The sequence below is a fragment of the Canis lupus genome, chromosome 1 (genome assembly GCF_048164855.1).
Source record: "Canis lupus baileyi chromosome 1, mCanLup2.hap1, whole genome shotgun sequence".
Taxonomy (NCBI): Eukaryota; Metazoa; Chordata; class Mammalia; order Carnivora; family Canidae; genus Canis; species Canis lupus.
The window spans coordinates 95567635-95586562 of record NC_132838.1 but is presented as its reverse complement, the minus strand read 5'-3'; the positions used below and the strand labels follow the sequence as shown (position 1 = coordinate 95586562).

Here is an 18928-nt window from a genome sequence, read left to right as displayed (position 1 = left end):
ATAATAGAGGGAAAACAAGCAAAGTCTGTACAGAAAACTTGAATGTCACCACCAGTCAACAGAATCTAATTGACATTTACTGAACATCCTACCAACAGCAAAATACACATTCTGTTTAAATGCACATGGATACACCATATTCTGTGTCATAAAGCAAACTTTAGCACATATCAAATAAATCATACAAAATACATTCTCTAAAAGAGTGAAAATATCAGTGAGGGTGACAAAACATGAGAGACACCTAACTCTGGGAAATGAACAAGGGGTAGTGGAAGGGGAGGTGGGTGGGGGGTTGGGGTGACTGGGTGATGGGCACTGAGGGGGGCACTTGGTGAGATGAGCACTAGGTGTTATGCTATATGTTGGAAAATTGAACTCCAATAAAAAATAAAATACTTAAAAGGGTACATTTTATTGTATGTAAATCTGTAGTATCTAAAAACTACTCTAATAAAATAGATTTTCAAAAATTAAAAAAAAAAACCAAAATACATTTTCTGACATAAATGAATCAAACTAGAAACAAATAACAAAGAGAGTGAGAAAGTTTCCAAATACTTAGAAATTAAACACCAAACTGTTAAATAATAAGAGTCAAGGAGGTCTCAACAGACATTATAAAATATATTGACCAACATATCGAAAATGGTGGGAGACAGTTATGGCCATGCTTAGAGGGGTATTAATAGCATTAAGTGCTTGTATTCTGAAAGAAAAATATCTCAATGCACAATCTCTTTCAGAAGAGGAAATTCTTCCCAACATTTTATGAGGGCCAACATTGTCCTGATCCCCAAACTAGACAAAGAAAATGCAAAAAAAAAAAAAAAAAAAAAAAGAAAAGAGAGAACTATGGACAATATCATCATGGACATATATGCAAAAATCCTCAACAACAACAACAACAAAAACTCATTAGCAAAATATTTTAAAAAATATTTAAAAGAATAATACAACATGACCAACTGGGGTTTATCCCAGGATGCAAGGCTGATTCAGTGTAGTAGACCCTGGAACAGTGCAGGTCCACTTATGGGCAGATTTTTTTTTTCAATAAATACAGCACAGGCCCATAAATGCATTTTCTCTTCCCTGTGACTTTCTTAATAACACTTTGTTTTCATCAGCTCACTTTACTAAAAGAATACGGTGTATAATACATATGACATACAAAGTGTGTGTTAATCAAGTGTTAATGTTATCAGTAAGGCTTTCAGTCAACAGTAGGCTATTAGTAGTTAAGGTTTTGGAGGGTTAGACGTGACACATGGGTTTTCAACTGTGCAAAGGTCTGCCTCTAACCCCTTTGTTGTTCAAGTGTTGACTATATTTGAAATCAGTCAATGTCATTGATCGTATTAACAGTTTAAAGAAGAAAAATCACACCAGATGTTTTTTCTGCATCAGTTGATATGAACATGATCATTTGAATTATCATAACTATATTATGAATTAACAGGATAATAAATTTAGATCAGATAGCATTCACAATAAAATTCTTAGCAAACTATGAATAAAAGGGAACTTCTTCATCCTAACAAAGGGTGCCTATATACAGAAGAGCTAGCATCATAATTCTTGATGAAAAACTGAATTCTTTCCCCCTAAGACTGGGAACAAGATAAAGATATTCAATCTTGCTACTTCTGTTATACAACTTCAATCATGCTAGAAGTCCTAGCCAGTAATGTAAGGAAGGAAATAAGTGCATCCAGTTTGGAAAGCAAGAAAGAAAACTATTCACAAATACAGGTGTGATAGGCACAAATATTTATAAGCAGCTCTGTTTGTAAATGACCAAATCTGGAAATGACATTGACATTCTCAGATGTGGATGAAGAAATGTCGGCCCCATCCATATGATGGAATACTACAGAGCAGCAATAACTTGTGACAACCTGAATGAATCTCAGAGGCTTTACCTTGAGTGAAAGAAGCCAATCTCAAAAGGTTACATCCTGCATGGCTCCATTTATATGACACCTGGAAAAGGCACAGCTATAGATCATGGTTGGCAGGGCCTGGGGCAGAAGGGCGATGTGACTATAAGGGAATTGCAAGAGGGAGTTTTGGGGGAGATAGAATTGTCCTTTATCCTGATTTTGGTGACAGTTATACAAATCCATGCATGTATTACAATTCATGTAACCATACATCCCCCCAAAGTCAATTTTATTCTACAACAATCATTAAATAATATTGTTTTCTAAAAAACACAGGGCATGTCCAATGATTATCTCTCCACTCAGTTGCAGCCTTGTCCAGAATCTTAATCCTTCAAAGAGTCAGTATCTGAATATTCACATTGTGGCTGTATGTTTGGAAGAACCCCCAAATGAAGGCTTGCCATGAATGCACTTAATAGTTTAAAAAAATGCTAGAAATACAAAATACAATTGTTACTCCGTTTCATAGTTATTGTCACTGTCTTTTTTTTTTTTTCCTTTTTGGAAACAGATTCATTTTGGAATTCCGCTTCTTTCAATACCGAGACTTCATACCTTCATTTCCCTACGTTCCGTGGAGAGCTCAGTGCTGATGTGTCTTTCTTTTTTAAGACGACAGCTCCTTCTGGGGTGTTTGTTGAGAACCTGGGGATTACAGACTTCATCAGGCTAGAGCTGCAGGGTGAGTCGCCCCCTGCACAAAGCCAGCAGGTGTTCAGTGCTTAACAAGAACCCTTTTGGGAACCAAACTCTCAAAGTGCTGCCATGCTTTCTTTGTCACTTGTGTTTCTCTAGTAAATACTAAAGTTCTTTTTTTAAACATTTATTTATTTGATATAGAAAGAGAGCATGCAGGATAAGAGGGAGGAGGAAGGGGCAGAGGAAGAGGGAAAGAAAGAGTCTTAAGCAGACTTCGGCACTGAGCATGGACCCTGATGCGGGGCTTGATCTCATGACCCTGAGGTCACAAGGTGAGCCCATACCAAGAGTGGAACGCCTAACCGGCTGCACCACCCAGGCACCCCTAAAGTTCTATTATTTTGAATCATTATTTAAATAAAGAGTAAAACAGTGATTCATGAAACACAGCAGTCTGCCCAATTTTGTGCTGTGCTAACTCTGTGTGCAGTCGGGACACTCTAAACCAAACTGGTCCAATAACTTGCTCACTAAATTGCAGAATCATTTCATTTAATTGCCTAGTCCCATTGCTTGTGCACGTATGAAAGGCTCAATTCCTTACTTCAAAATTTCATGGATGTCTTTTAAAATAAAGTATACGAAGATTTAAACCACCTTTAAATAAAATCTCACATATACACGAAACCAGATCACATGTCGGTTTTCTTCCCTTAGGGAATGATCTCTACTGCTTAGAGTTGAGCAAGATGAAGAGTAAGCTGTGAGGAGGAATATGTTAAAATGGCTATGTTTTTCTTCCTCCAGGCTACAGATTTATTTTGCCCTCCCAGCCAGCTCAGAGTGACATTCGTCTGCATCGATGTCACGGTGGACTTTACTAAGGAGCCTGTCACTTCCCTCCTGCCTACCAAGGCTGACTTTCCTCCCCTGTGCACGAACCGAGCTACTCTCCTATCTGTACTTGCAGCTCCTGCAGAAGTGACCTTCTCCTTTGATGTGGGGAATGGACGTTGTGAGGTCACAGTGCGGTCTCCCACTCCCTTTAACGACGATCGGTGGCACCACGTGAGGGCAGAGAGGAACGTGAAGGAAGCATCGCTTCAAGTGGATCAGCTGCCCACCAGGACCCAGCCCGCGCCCGCTGACGGGCACGCCCGCCTGCAGCTCAACAGCCAGCTCTTCGTGGGTGAGTGCGCGTGGTTTGCCGCTGAGCTGCGCGGCTGGCGACGGGCCCAGAGCAGATGCTGGTGACAGGTGTGCGCTGCCTCGGTCCGCACCGTGTACCGCCGGCTCCCTCGACCCTTGGCCTCCCTTGCCAGAGATGGTTGGGAATACGGTTTCCATAGAATATTGCTGCTGATTCTTGTTTCTGTAGATTTCCCAGTTCACAGACCAGGTCATGGAGGTTCAGAGAGATCAAGTGACTTAGTCTAGAAACTCAAATAGAAGAGAAATCCGATTCCTGATGGGCTGATTCCCAGGCTTGCACTCAATAGCATCGATGACCTGCGTTTGTTTTAATTACTTCTTATCAATACCACTTATAAAGCAATTAGCAATTTTCACCTAGTTCTCCCGCTTCACCTCTCAGTGAAGTTGGAGAACCTGCCACGTAACTGTGACAGATTTCTCCAGTGTCCCCTCAAACACAGACCCTAGGAGATGCGTGTGGCTGTGCCCCTCGGGACCAGTGCCAGCCGCACCTGCTCAGTGCCTCCCTCCTCTGTGGTTCAGTCCTTGCAAAAGCTGGGTTCAGAATCCAGCTGGCTCTTTATTCTCACTGCCTGTTCTTTAAAGATTAAAGCTCTGGGTAGTGGAAGCCTTCCTTTCCATTTACTTGCTTCTTTTTTTTAAAAAAAAAATAATTTTGTCTTTTTCTCAAAAAGAAAGATAAGTTTTGCTACATTACTTTTCAGACAACTCTATTCTAATTTGGAAACCAAGCAGATCAATGAAGGAGCTCTTAGGTGGTCATTTCTCATGTATTTTCAGGTAAATAAAGATGCAGTCCAATTAAAACCTGAAATAAATCACAGATTAGCATGCAGTCTGCTTTTGTAGGGGGTACCTACAGCATCTGGTGGCTAGTGCTATGCAGGGAGTGTGTGTGTGTGTTATAACCCATGGCACCATAAAACTCTGCTTCAAGCACAGTTCTTATGAGTAGGCTTCACATTAAGTCTTGAAACTGTAAATCAGATTAAACAATTTTATTTTTTGCTTTGTAATCCTGAGGATTAATTAATGGAATTTCTAGGAACACAGTTTTCATGAACATCTACCTAGAATTAATATCTTCACTGAAATGGTATTTCCAGAGTCTGGGAAGCTAGAGGAAAGTTCTGATCTAGGGTACATACCCCAGGCCCACTGAGTCAGAATCTCTGGGAATGAACCTCAACTCTGTTTTCAGCAGACCCCTACACTCCCAGATTTGAGAATAGGCTGGTGTGAGACAGGATAGAAATACAGAGAGCTTACCCAGTGCTCAGTTACTATTGCCCTATGTGACCTCAGAGCGGGCAGGCTGGAGCGAGGCTGGCCTGAGGACCTAGGTTTTCATATCATCCCTCTCCCTGCTCTTTCTTTGCCAACTTCTCAATTCCTTTCCTCAGTGGTGTTATGGGAAGCATGTCTAAGAAAGGCTAGTATTACATATACAATTTGTTATATATATATAACAAATGTGTAACAAAATATATATAACACATACATATAGAAACTATAATGAATATTATATATTAAATATATAATATATATACATTTGTATATTATGTGGTATATATTATATTGCAAAGATTTTCAACTATGTAACTTTACTGTGTGCATCACAGTTTATATACTTTAAAAAGGTGAGATGGTCTTTCTTGCATGTGAAGCAATCGATGTAAAAACGTAGGAGTCTTTCTAAATATAACTTAAAGAAGTATTTTCAGAATAAATATTTACCAAGGTCAACTTCAAAAGTGGCTTTGTGAATGGTTTACTCACTATTGTCCACTGATGCTTTCTGTGATAGCAGCCTATGTTTTCAAACTTGTATTTGTTCATAAAACTTTAAACGGGTCACTTTTTTGACATCGGTGTGGCCTCAGTTGGACTTTGGGGTTGAAGACTCCCAGGAGCACATTTGCGATTGCAGTGTTTCCCTTGTAGGCGGGACGGCCACCAGACAGAGAGGCTTCCTGGGGTGCATTCGGTCACTGCGGTTGAATGGGCTGGCCCTGGATCTGGAAGAAAGGGCCACAATGACGCCAGGTGTGGAGCCGGGGTGCCCAGGACACTGCAGCAGCTACGAACACCTGTGTCGCAATGGAGGGAGATGTAGAGAGAGGCCCAGGGGTGTGGCTTGCGACTGTGCCTTCTCTGCATATGAGGGGCCCTTCTGCGAGAGCGGTGAGTGTGTCCTCCATGAGCAGGATGGAGAGAGGAAGGCACATCATTTTGCGGGGTGCCTTGTGTTTTTGGTGTTTGACCCCGTAAAGAAAGGCTAAGGCGGTTCTCTGTGATTAGCTAGAGTTGTTTCTGTCCCAAATTTGACCTTTTATCTTGGAAAGAGGTATGATTCTCTTCTTGAGAAGCTCTTGACTACTTATGTTGGAGCTGGTATCATCGAAGCAACATTGGGAAGAACTATAACTCGAAGCATACGTTTACACTTGGCATTGAATGCTGTGTAAATCTGAGATGAAGCATTTTGCGGGCAATAATAAAATATTGTTAGTCCTATGTTATAGGAATATGCATGGGGATAAGTTATCTTTTTAATCCATGCTTTATTATTTCTTTAATCTGAAATATTTTTAAATTGTAAACAACCTAGAAAAACATGACATCATTGTTTTCTCTCTTGAGATATTTAAGGGTTGGAGATATTGTATAAATACACATAGAGAAGAGCCTTGCATTGACATAGCGCTAATATGACAAAAATGAGTGTCATTCCAGAGATTTCTGCGTATTTTGGAACTGGCTCGTCAGTTATCTACAACTTTCAAGAACATTCTAATTACACCTTCAATAAGAACTCCAGCTCCTTTGCAGCTCTATTTCATGAGGATCTGACACTGGCCGGCGAAATAGCCACACTGAGCTTCCGGACTACAGGGACGCCCAGCTTACTCCTCTACGTGAGCTCCTTCTATGAGGAGTACCTGTCTGTTATCCTTGCCCCCAATGGTGAGTGTTGGGACCCTGAAAACAAAGATACTGAATTAGAAAATCAAGACCATAATGAGATGGGCCCTTTAGGTGTTAAACTACAAAAAGGAAACACAATTTCAAGGCTTGCCATTCTCGTTCTCTTAGGAGTGGTTTATTTTTCATGATAACCTCAAGTGTTTATCACTAAAGTTAACATTTCAGTGATTACATTTAAGATACATTTCTCCCATGAAAGTTTGATCATTTTATGTATTTGATGTGCAGCTATGCTTCTTGCTATTCTGGGAGGTCTTTCCTTCTGTACATGAATAAATTAGTTTTGCAATTCACTTTGAAACAAGATATCTCATTTTGTCCATGGAAAATATTTCCTCCTTCTTCTCAGTAAAGTAAAGAAGTATATTAAACTGTATAAACTCCAACATTCATAAGCATCAGTTGACTATAATTGTTCTTTACCCATCAGTGGTTGAGAAGTCATTCATGTCATATGTACATACAAAGACAAGTGGGATGAAAGGCACACATCCCATGGCCACCAGGGGTTTTCCAGGACTGTTCCAGATGGAAAACCAAGACCGAGTTATAACCCTGCTTCGCAGAGAGGAAGGGCAGAAACTTAACCTCTGGAAGATCTATCACAGGCAGTATGGGAGTGATGGGATAGGGGGCACATTTGTGAAGGACACCAGGAGATTTAGATATTGTAGCAAATCATTTGTCTGTCCTCTGTCTCTTGATTATGGCAGAAACATTAGGAAAAAAAAAAATTCTGGTTGTGTGAAAAAAATTCATTATGCAAATGTCAGCAATACATTAAAATGCATTAAAATAAGTCACATTAAAAGAAGTGATGCTTATAGAAACCGAATGTTAATGCAATATTGCTTGAGGTTTTACCATTTAATACTATGAATACCACATGAATAATTAACTTCGAGCTTAGCTCAGAGTTCTCATATGCTTCACTTAGACTCTTTCCTTGAGTTCAGGAAAATGGAAGAGCTTGGAAAAAAACGATTTGGTCTTGACTTTTTAAAGAGCATAATTGGATTCTGCATTCGGCCCCGGAATAGCACATGAATGAATGGTCACCCTTCCAGGGAAAGGGACTAACTGGTGTCCTTAAGCAAATGCTCAACAAATTCAAATTATATTAAATAAACAAAAAACAAAATGTGCTTTACAACCTGCATTGACCGTTTTTTTATAAAATTCCACCTTAGTTAAAAAAAGTCATTTTTGTCTTTCTTAGGAAGTTTGCAGATCAGGTATAAATTGGACAAGCACCATGAACCTGATGTTTTTAACTTTGGTTTTAAAAACCTTGCTGATGGGCAGCTTCACCAGGTGAAGATTCACCGAGAAGCCGCGGTGGTCTCTGTAGAGGTAAGAGGGTAGATCCACAACAGCAACAGTAAGCAATCCTGTGGCCCTCAGTGTGTGACCTCCAGCAAAACTTGGATCATAAATCCTAGAAAGAGACCTAGGAAATGGGATACCCAGTCAACACAGGCTTCCTATAGAGTCTCGGGGACAGATAATGTCACAGTGTTTTATTTCGCAATGTCCCTTTTGTTTGTCTGTTTGTGTAGCAAGAGGTTGACAAAGTTATGATTAATATTTGACCACTTAAAATGCCAAGCTGTCCTCATCGGTAGGGGAATGCTGTCTGGCTTCTCACGGTAATTATTGGAGCTATTCTGATGGGAACCTATTCCCATCCGACTACAAAATAAGTGAAGGTTACAGAAATGTAAACACAAGGGAAAAAGCAAGATTTTGCTTAAAGTGGGAATACTTTTTTTAAAAAGCATCAGTGTTTAAATTATTCATTGTCACTGGGTTTTGAAGAATAACCTTTATATATTGAATCCGTGCGAATAATACCTTTTTCTGCTCGTGTTACTAATTTCTATTTGGAATAGGTAAAAGCTTGAAGGTTTGAAATAGCTTATTGCATCTCTTTGTGGATCGTACCAATTATAGACTCTTAAACCATGAAGACAAGTAGAGGGAAAAGAATAGGCAATGGGGTGGTGTGAAATCTGAGGCATTATAGGAATTCTTATAAAACAGTTTTCTCCTTTAACCTTTGTGATAGCTTGAATATGTGGCTCATTTTTACCATTGTTCTTGGTCTCCCTTTGATTCCCATTCTCTTATCATCAAAATTGCTCACCATTTTGATGTTTGCTTCTCGTGAAACATTTAATAGGTTAACCAGAATGCAAGGAGACAAGTCATCCTGTCGTCAGGGACAGAATTCAATGCTGTCAAATCCCTTATGTTGGGGACAATTTTAGGTAAGTGGCAGAAAGGGCACCCCTACCCCACCACCCCACTACTCCATGACATGGATCAGAAGTATTAGGTTGCAAACACAGGAAGCGTTCATCATACTGAAGCAAGCTCCTTGTCATATTCATGGTTTCCCAGTGAGTGACAATCAAGGTAGAAGCTGTTCTTTTGTCTGAGTGCACCTGTAATCATGAGTAAGGGCCATCTGCGTGAGCAAGGGTGATCCCCGAGAAGTGCCTCCACACTTACCCTCTCACTTGGCAATCAAGCAGAATGCAACTTGGTATTTTTCTAACAATTGAGGGAAGGTAAAATCAAAGCAGGTATCATGTTCACAAATTATATATTAATCAGGGATCAAATGCAGAAATCATTTAATGATAAATATAGATTTACATTTGCAAGAAGAGAAAAGACTTAATTTTCTCTTAGCAAGTGATGTGTTCAATGCTCCCAGCTACTCCTGGAAAGTCACAGCCTGAAGATCCCACATACACTCTTTATGACTCTGAGTTATTCTCCATAAAAGTACCGGAGTAACAGCATACTATACTAGTTAGGCATCAAATTATTCAGGCCTTTATATTTCTCCTTGTTACCAAGAATTAAATTGAAATAAAAAAAATTTTGAAAGGTATCTTTTCTTTTTGATCATTTATATATATAAACTGTACGTGTTACCAATATTTAAAGTCATTTGGAAGAAATCCTCTTATGAGGATTTTTATGTTTATTATTCCTGCTCTGGTATGTGACACCCATCTGGCTCTGTTTAGTCCTAGATTAATCCATGGAGTCTTTATTACCTTTTCAGCCAATTATACAATGATTCTTTGATCATTTCCTCCACTCCACACATATATAACATCCCAAACTTCGGAGATTTAGGGGCAGCACATGAATGGATATTCAAAATATGGTAAGAAGCACAGTAACTATTAAAACTATTGCGTTTTTTTTAAAAGATGATGGGCAATACAATTTTGAGTTCTTATTTTTCAGAGGAAATGTCACAAATCCCTAGTAAATGGTAAAAACAAGTGCCTAACGTTAAATGGTACAGTGTAACCAAAAGCTCCATGTTGGTCATGCAAAGTTACAGATACAGATTAAGCTGGTTAAGGAGGGTACCCGATTTCTTTGCTGTGAAAATACAGTTTTAGCATCACATAATGAACAGCAACTTCAGGCTGAAGTGGTGGTCCTGCTTTCTAATCATGCCTTAAATGGGAATAAAGAATTGGCCTCAACGGTGTGTTGTCAGAAAGGCAGTTGCATTGTACATGATTTCATGTGGCTCACTGTTCCAGTGTCCTGGGAACATGCAGAATAGTCACTGAGCAGTTAACACAGAAAGAAAAATGAGAACAATTGTTTCCCCTTGTGCGCTGGGAGATGTTTCTAGCTCTCGTAGCCCATTGGAGAAGGGACTATCTCAGGCTCTGCTGTGGGACTGTGGATATGTTTTCTAGGCATTTTTGGACATCCATGTTTTCAGGACATTAGTGGATTTTCTATTCTACTTTTTTTCATGTTTTTATTTAAATTCTAGTTGGCTAATGTACAGTGTAATATTAATTTCGGGTGGAGAATTTACTGATTCATCTCTTATATACAACGCCCAGTAGATTTTTTTTTAATTCTATTTAGAACAGTAGCATAGGATAGAAAACCACAAGAACTGGAAACACTGGAAAGAAATAAGCTCCTCCTTTGGCTTTCACCCATGAGAATAACAGTATACATTTAGCCAGAGGGAGTAATAAAATTCCTAAAAATTCAAAGCTCACATTGAGTTTCACAGAACAGTGGGATGAAACCCCATCCTTGGCTGTCATCTGAACAGTATCATAATTGTTTTTAACATCCAAGCAGAAAAGAATTTTCTCCCTTTTTATCTGGTACTGAGCTCCACTTTCTGGCCCTATGGATAGTTGCTATCCTTGGTTTGAACAGAGTAATTGATCGTCTTTGGGGTGTGCAAGTCCGAAGGCTCCACTTCCATACAGTCCTGTAGTCTGTGAATGGAGTGATGGCTCTGTTTGCCCCCAGAAGTCTCTCATCCCTCCTTCCTGGCTGGAGTGGTGTCTGTGTGCATCCTTTTCCAGCCATAGGACAGATAGGGTCAAGGAACAAAACGAACACACCACATATAACTTCCTGCCCTCAGTGACTCCAGCTTCTGATAGAACAGATGAAGCATGTTCAGAAGTGCACATGACACCAGGGAGAAAGTTCCCATCAGGAAGTGTGATGTTGACAGGAATATTTTAAAAAATAATTTAGCTTTCAATTTATCATCTGAAAAAAATAAGCCATAGATTATGGACACTGATTTAATAACTAAACTGCATTATATAAAGGGAATCATTTTCATAAAAGAAGAGAATAATACATTTTATCATATACATTTTTATTTTCCTACAAGTTAATACATAAAGGGCAATAGCACGGAATCGAAGATGTTAACGTTTCTATTCAAGAATGGTATATTCAAAAGCATCTCTCTCAGGCTATAAAAATTAAAGTTGAAACTCAGCAATGAAGTTTATTGCCTGAAGCAATTGAGTCTAATAAAATTATAAATATTCATTTCATCTGTACCTAGAGGTACGCATCTTGATCAAAGGCTAATAAAACTTTTCATGTTTTAGATAACTTTATTTCAGGGTGGGTGGCTTCTGTTCTGATTTTGCTGCCATTTTCAGACCAGTTAATAACTATGAGAAGACTACCGTCTTGTGTTCAGATTTGGGGAATATAAGCTGAGCTTCCTTTCATAAACATTGTAAAATAGACTAACAGATTGGCTAAAAGGAGCCATTAATTTTCCAAAGAAAGTTGTCCCAAACTATGGCAAGCTATCCAGTACTTATTTTTTTGTTAGCTACTTTGACTCACTGAGCTATCCACTCAGTAAAAAAGCTTTGGCTCTAATGTGCACTTGTACTTCACTGGACAATTTGAATGCCTAGCAACAAAACACACTGTACCTGCCCTCAAAGCACTCACAATATAATAGGGAATATAAACAATAAAAGAATGTTCATGACTAATTGAATTTATCATTATTATAATTTATCCTAAGTACTTTGGAAAAAATGGTTCAGGATCATCTTCTAAATTAACTCTTCTAAATTAGCTCTTGGTCTTCCCATTCTTCAGTGGTCTTAGTAATGATGACCAATCAGGTTAAGTATTCCCAGTTACTATAAAATAATTTTAGTAAAATCCTAGTTTAAATGCAAATTGTTAGGTTTCTAATTTCCTATCTAGTCTTGACTTGAATTTGGCCTATAATCAATCCTAAAGTATGAGAGCTTTAAAATACAACAACCCACTAAGGTGCCCTAGCATTTTTACTAAATTTTATTTCTCTAATGACTTTTGTATAAATAGGATTCTGTTGATTTTGTCTTTTATGCACTAAAAAACAACAGCAAAAATTCCCCAAATATCAAAACGTAAATCTGTTTTAAAGTGTGCAGAATAAAGATGTGCCTTTATTTTAAAAAATAATTTAGCTTTCAATTTATTTCAAGTTCCTCCTGAGAAAGAATACAATAGGTTGAATGTAATTCAAATCAATATAGTCATGCAGATAAATGTTAGTGGGTCAATTTTCTACATGGGGAAAGGAAATCCACTGAAGGATCATATGTTGAAATGGAGCTCCATCTATGAGAATTGGATAATAAACAATTTGTGGAAATTACCTACTGCATGGTAATACCTGCATGGACAGACCACAGTTTAGATATTAAAAAAAATCCATTGACTTATGTGACATATGTTGTCTTTGCTATGCTCTGCCTAAGAATTTATCACATTCAGGAGGAAAGTCATGGAGTAGAAGACACAAAATAGTTTATAAAATTTCAGCAATATGAATATAAATGCAAAGATCCTCAAAAAATGTTAGCAAATCTAATCCAGTAACAAATAAAAACTGTTATACACTATGACCAAGTAAGATTTATCCTAGGAAGTTAAGGTTGGTTCAACAGATAAAAAGCAATCAATGCAATAAGCCATATCAATTAAATAAAGGACAAAAACCCCATGGTTACCTCAATAGACACAGGAAAAGCATTTGAAAAAAAAATTCACACTGGTTTCATAATAAAAATACAAACTAGGAATAGAAAGAAACTTCCTCACATGAAAAAAGACATCTACAAAAACCCCACAGGTAACATTATACTTAATGGTAAAATAATGGAAGTCTTGAAAAAAATGGAAGTCTTTCCCTAGGATCAGGAATAAGATACAGATGTCCACTTTCACCACTTTTGTTCAAGACTGTAGTACAGGTTTGACTGAGGGTTATTAGGCAAGAATAAAAGAGTAAAAAGTTACCAGAATAAAAAAGAAGTAAAACTATCTCTTTTTGTAGAGAATATGATCTTGTAAGGAATCCATGAGAAGGGCAGCCCGGGTGGCTCAGCGGTTTAGCGCCGCCTTCAGCCCAGGGCCTGATCCTGGAGACCCGGGATCGAGTCCCACATCGGGCTCCCTGCGTGGAGCCTGATTCTCCCTCTGCCTGTGTCTCTCTGCCTCTCCTTCTCTCTGTGTCCCTCATGAATAAATAAATAAAATCTTTTAAAAAAAAAAAAAGGAATCCATGAGAAAAGCTATTAGAGCTACTACACAGTTTGGTCAGGGATCTTACATCAATATACAGAAATTTATTGTGTTTCTCTATGCTAGCAATGAACCATACAAAAATGAAATAAAGACCGAAATGTAAATTCCATTTAAAATAGCACCAAAAAATAAATAAATAAAATACTCTGGAATAACTTGAATAATACAGGTATAAGACACATACACTGGTAACTGTGAAACGTTGTTGGAAGGAATTATGAAAGACTTACATAAATAGAAAGACATCCATATCCATTTTCATGGATTAGAAGTTTTAATATTGCTAAGATGGCAGTGCTCCCCAAATTGATCTACAGATTCAACACAATTCCAATCAAAATCCAAATGACCTTTTTGTGGAAATTAGCCAGTTGATCCCAAAATGCATTATGGAAATGCAAGGGACTCCAAATAGCCAAAACACTCTTGAAAAAGAAGAAGGAAGTTGGAGATCTTATCCTTAATTTTAAAACTTGGTATAAGGCTGTGATAATCAAAACCATGTGGTATTGGCAAAGGGCAGACATACTGACCAATGGAATAGATTGAGTGTCAAGAAGTAAAACTATTTATCATGTTTGACATTGCTGCCAGGTCCATTCAAAGGAAGAACAGTCTCTCTCTCTCTCTCTCTCTCTCTCTCTCTCTCTCTCTTTTTAAAGATTCCATTTATTCATTCATGACAGACGCACACAGAGAGAGAGAGGCAGAGACACAGGCAGAGGGAGAAGCACGCTCCATGCAGGGAGCCCGATGTGGGACCCTATCCCGGGTCCCCAGGATCACACCCCAGGCCGAAGGTGGCACCAAACTGCTGAACCATCGGGGCTGCCCGGAAGAACAGTCTCTTAAACAAATGGTACTGAGCTTACTGGATCTTACAAGTTAAAAAAGCAATGTTGACCTCTACCTCACATCATTTACAAAAATTAACTCAAAATGGATGATACCCCCCTAAACGTGGGGGCTAAAACTATAAAAATCTTAGATCGAACTATACTTGTGCATTTTTGTGACCTTGGGCTAGGCAATGGTTTCTTAATTAAGGCTTCTCAAAAGCCTTGGGCTAGATCATGGTTTCTCAAAAGCACAAGCAAGAAAAGGAAAATAGATAAGTCAGCCTTCATCAAAATTAAAACTGCTGTAATTCAAAACATATTACCAAGAAGGTAAAAAGACAATCCACAGAACGAGGAAAAACATTTGCAAGTCATGCATCTCATAAGGAACGTTTGTACAGAGTATATAAAGATCTCCTACAACTAAACAAAAAGACAACTCAATTTTAAAATGGTCAAAAGACCTGGTCAAAGATCAAAATCAAACACATTTCTTCAAAGAAGATATATACCAATGACCAATATGAAAAGATGCTCAAAATCATTAGCCATCAAGGAAATGCAAGTCAAAACCACAAGATATCATTTCACCCCCAGTAGGATGGCTGTGATCAAAAAGACAGTAACAGGGGTGGCCTGAGTGACTCAATCAGTTAAGCATCTGCCTTAGGCTTAGGTCATGATCCCAGGGTCCTGGGATCGAGTCCTGTATTGGGCATCTGCTTCTCTCTCTCTCTCTCTCTCCCTCTGCTCCTCCCTATAGCTCACTCTCTCTCACTCTCAAATAAATCTTTAAAAAGAGAGAGAGAGAGAGAGAGAGAGAATAACAAGTGTTGTGGAGGATGTGGTGAAATTTGAACTCTTGTGCATTGGTGATGGGAATGTAAAATGGTGCAGCCACGTGGAAAAAATAGTTTGACAGTTTGCTTGAAAGTTAAATGCTACATAAGAAATGTTTGTAAGAAAGTTAAATGTAGTTACTATATGATCACTCCACTTAGGTATATACCTAAGAGGATTAAAAACTTATGTCTAGACACAAAAGGTGTATACAAACCAGCATAGTAGAATTGTCCACTAGTAACACAAAGTGGGAATAAACCCAGTGACCATTGATTAAGGAATAGGTAAACAGAAGTGGTATATATACAAGGAAATATTGGCCATAAAAACTAATGAAGTACCAACACATGATACAATATTCATGAATCTTAAAAACGTTACGCTAAGTGAAAGAAGATAAACACAAAAAGGCACATGGTGTATTATTTTGTATGAAATGTCCAGAATAGGCAAATCTATAGAAACAGAAAGTAGTTTAGGTTTGCCCAGGGCTGGAGATGGGTAGGAATGGGATGTGATGCCTTAATGTGTACTGGGTTGCTTTTGGAGTGATAGATTCTGCAAGTGTATACTGGTAATGGTTTTATAATTTTGTAAATATACAACCCCCCACCCCGAATTGTATACTTTAAAATGGTGAGTTCTAAGGTGTATGAATTGTATCTCAATAATAAGAAAAAAAATCAATTAGAGATTTATGTCTTTTGCCAATGCCTCTTCTGTACACACAGCGGGGAGAGGTGAGTGATGAGCCATAATTGACTGTTTATTCTGAAGTGAGAATGAGTTTATTCAAGAACAAGGTGTGATGGGAGATTGGGGGTAGAGAACTGGAGGGGCCCAGGGTTCAGGGTTGCTGAGACAGAGCAAGGCCACATCGGGGAGAGAGAGGCTCCTGCACAATTTTGAAAGGACAAAGAAGCTAAGAGCAGCAATTATGTAGAGTTCTGATGGTAGCCCCTTGTTGGGGTGAAAGGGTGGCAGAGACCGCTCACATGTCATCACACCAAGAGTTGATGTTATTTACTGAAGACTACTTTTCCAGTTGGGTACCTACTGGCAGTGCTTGTTCAAAGGGCTTAGGGTCCCAAATTACTAGCCCTGATTTCTTCTCAGGCATTAGTTGCAAGAGCGGGGATATTTAATGTGTGGTGGGCATGTATTTTGGGGAAGAGGGAATAACTAATTCATTTCTTTCTGACTCTGAAAATCAGGTCCCTCCAGCTCTGAATTGTTTGAAAGACAGACTGGAAAAGTTGGTCTACTACTTGTTTTCCAATTAGTCGTTTATCTAGAATTTTAAGAAGCTCACTCTGCTGTTTTAGCAATTCCAAAATAAATAGCAGGTCGATTCGATTGAGCTGCTTTCATTCACCAGGTGTTTTTAAACCTTGATTCCTGCTGTCGCATGTACAGAGAAGTTCATTCATTGTCTTTGCTGTGTAGTCCCTTATGGCTTGAGTATGTATTTGTTTATTCTCACGTTGATGGGCTGCAGGATTGTCTTGGAGGCTACTAATCTCCTAAAGCAACTTTATAGTTATACCTCCTTCTATTATTATCAGTTACTTTTAGGATTAGATTATGTATCCTTGATTTACCACACAATGACACATTTGTTGTCACGTATTATACTTTTGAACATTATTTTTTTTTTGGAAGACGTCATTATTGCTGTTGCTTAAAACAGTCAGTGTTCACTTCATTTTATCCATGTTTACACTTTCTGATGTTCTGCACTGCTTCCTGCAATTCCATGCACCACTCACTTTGTTTCCTGATTTTTCTTGCTGATGAGAGCCTCTGGCAGTGCTCCTTCTACTGTTCCAGTGTTTACTGCCCTTGCCTTCCAGAAGCACTGGCATTGTAGATAGCAGAGAGCTCTCCACACTCATTTTAATTGTTTAGTTCTTCCTTTCTCTTGTGGATTTTTTGTTAAAATGCTTGTTATTCACAAAAGCGGAAATCATCCCACGTATTGGAATGTACAACCCTGGTGATGTGTCTTAAGGGCGGTACTACCCAATGTCTGAGACAGTTGAGAATGTTTATGTCCTGAATTGCCATAAATTTGATTGTGCTTTCAAGATTTCCTACCATGGATATTTTTTAAGTGAAAAAAAAAAAAAGATTGAATCTGTTTTTACTGAAAGTGATTTAGAGTTCTACTCATAATTACAAAGCAAGTGAACTTTATCCTCAACCCTTAGCCCATTTTTTTTTTCTTACATGTTACTTTGCATCATGGCCATAGTCAAATCACATTCTCATCCCCTCCTTACCTAGTATTAAACTGCACTTGTACTCTTACTTCCTGTTAATATATCTGTGTTGTTGAGCCAGGAGCTGATCAAACATATTCACCTCAATATTAAATTTCTAATAATACATAGCTATTTTCTTAAGGTTTCCCTCACTTTTTCTTTACATTTTCTTTATTTTTAAAAAAAGGTTTTATTTATTTATTTGAGAGAGAGAGAGAGCCAGAGGAGGGGGCAGAGGGAGAAGCAGACGCCCCACTGAGCAGGGAGCCTGACGTGGGCTCCATCCCAGGACCCTGGAATCATGACCTGAGCCAAAGGCAGATGCTTAACTGACTGAGCCACCCAGGCGCCCCTTTCTTTACATTTTAAAGGAAAAAAAATTTTGATCCATAAGGAAGGAACCTTAAGAATGGAATTTCAGGAGTCAGGTCCATAGGGAAGATAGATTTGCATTCATCATCTTTTCTAAACACAGTTCTATTAATTCTGCTGCTAACATTGTACAGACTTGGTTCTGAGAAATGACAGCTTGTACCATAACACTTGCTTCCACCCCCAATTCATTGTGCTTGTGCCTTGAGAAGAGGTACTGGAGGCCAGCCCAGCTGACAGAAGGGGCAGGAAGGTGTGAATGAGAGGGATGGGATGGGGATTTGCCCTGGCGGCAGGAGTACAGCAGAGTCCCAGGGTGGGAGTGAGAAGCCTGGATCCTCAGGAAAGCCTGGCTTGCAAAGAATTCATCCAAAGGGAAGATTGGAATCAGTGTGGTTGTGTCCATCTTCAGTACCCCTCATGGAGTGGAGGATGGGCTGGATGATTGCACCATATTCTTTCTACAGTGGTGAGGGTGAGGGAAAGAGACTTCTTCCTACACTTTGTTTGAGGTTAGAGGGTCAGCCTACAGGTCCACTTCTGGGGTGCAGTGGTGGAGGCGGACAGAAAAAGCTGTAACCTTCACCTTTCGAGGACCTGAATATCATATAAGATCCCCAACCGTGGAGTCCTCATTGGCAGATCAATAAATAAACAAGTAATAAAAAAAATAATGTCACCCCCAAGGAGATGGGGAGGAGGATTAAAACAACAAATAAAACTCTCACATCAAAATAGAGCTGTTAAAGAAGACAGAAGACAGCTAGGATAGAACTGGCACTCAAGGAAATTTGAAAAAAGTCACATAGGCACACACAAACTCTGGGAGTTAAAGTAACATGATTTTTCAAGATTTCACTGGGTCATCTGAAAGAAGGAATCATCACTGGTTATCTTTAAACACTAG

At 38.8% G+C, this 18928-nt stretch overlaps 1 protein-coding gene across 2 annotated transcripts in view; it reads left to right on the top strand.

The window, feature by feature from the left end:
• LOC140641240 (contactin-associated protein-like 3) overlaps nt 1–18928 on the top strand; it is a 191467-nt gene that overhangs the window by 160642 nt on the left and 11897 nt on the right. For both annotated transcript variants that reach the window (XM_072840790.1, XM_072840781.1), the window contains exons 16-21: nt 2461–2631; nt 3559–3777; nt 5748–5987; nt 6540–6770; nt 8011–8144; nt 8974–9061. In XM_072840790.1, coding sequence (XP_072696891.1) covers nt 2461–2631; nt 3559–3777; nt 5748–5987; nt 6540–6770; nt 8011–8144; nt 8974–9061 — 1083 coding nt within the window. The remainder of the gene's footprint in view (nt 1–2460; nt 2632–3558; nt 3778–5747; nt 5988–6539; nt 6771–8010; nt 8145–8973; nt 9062–18928) is intronic.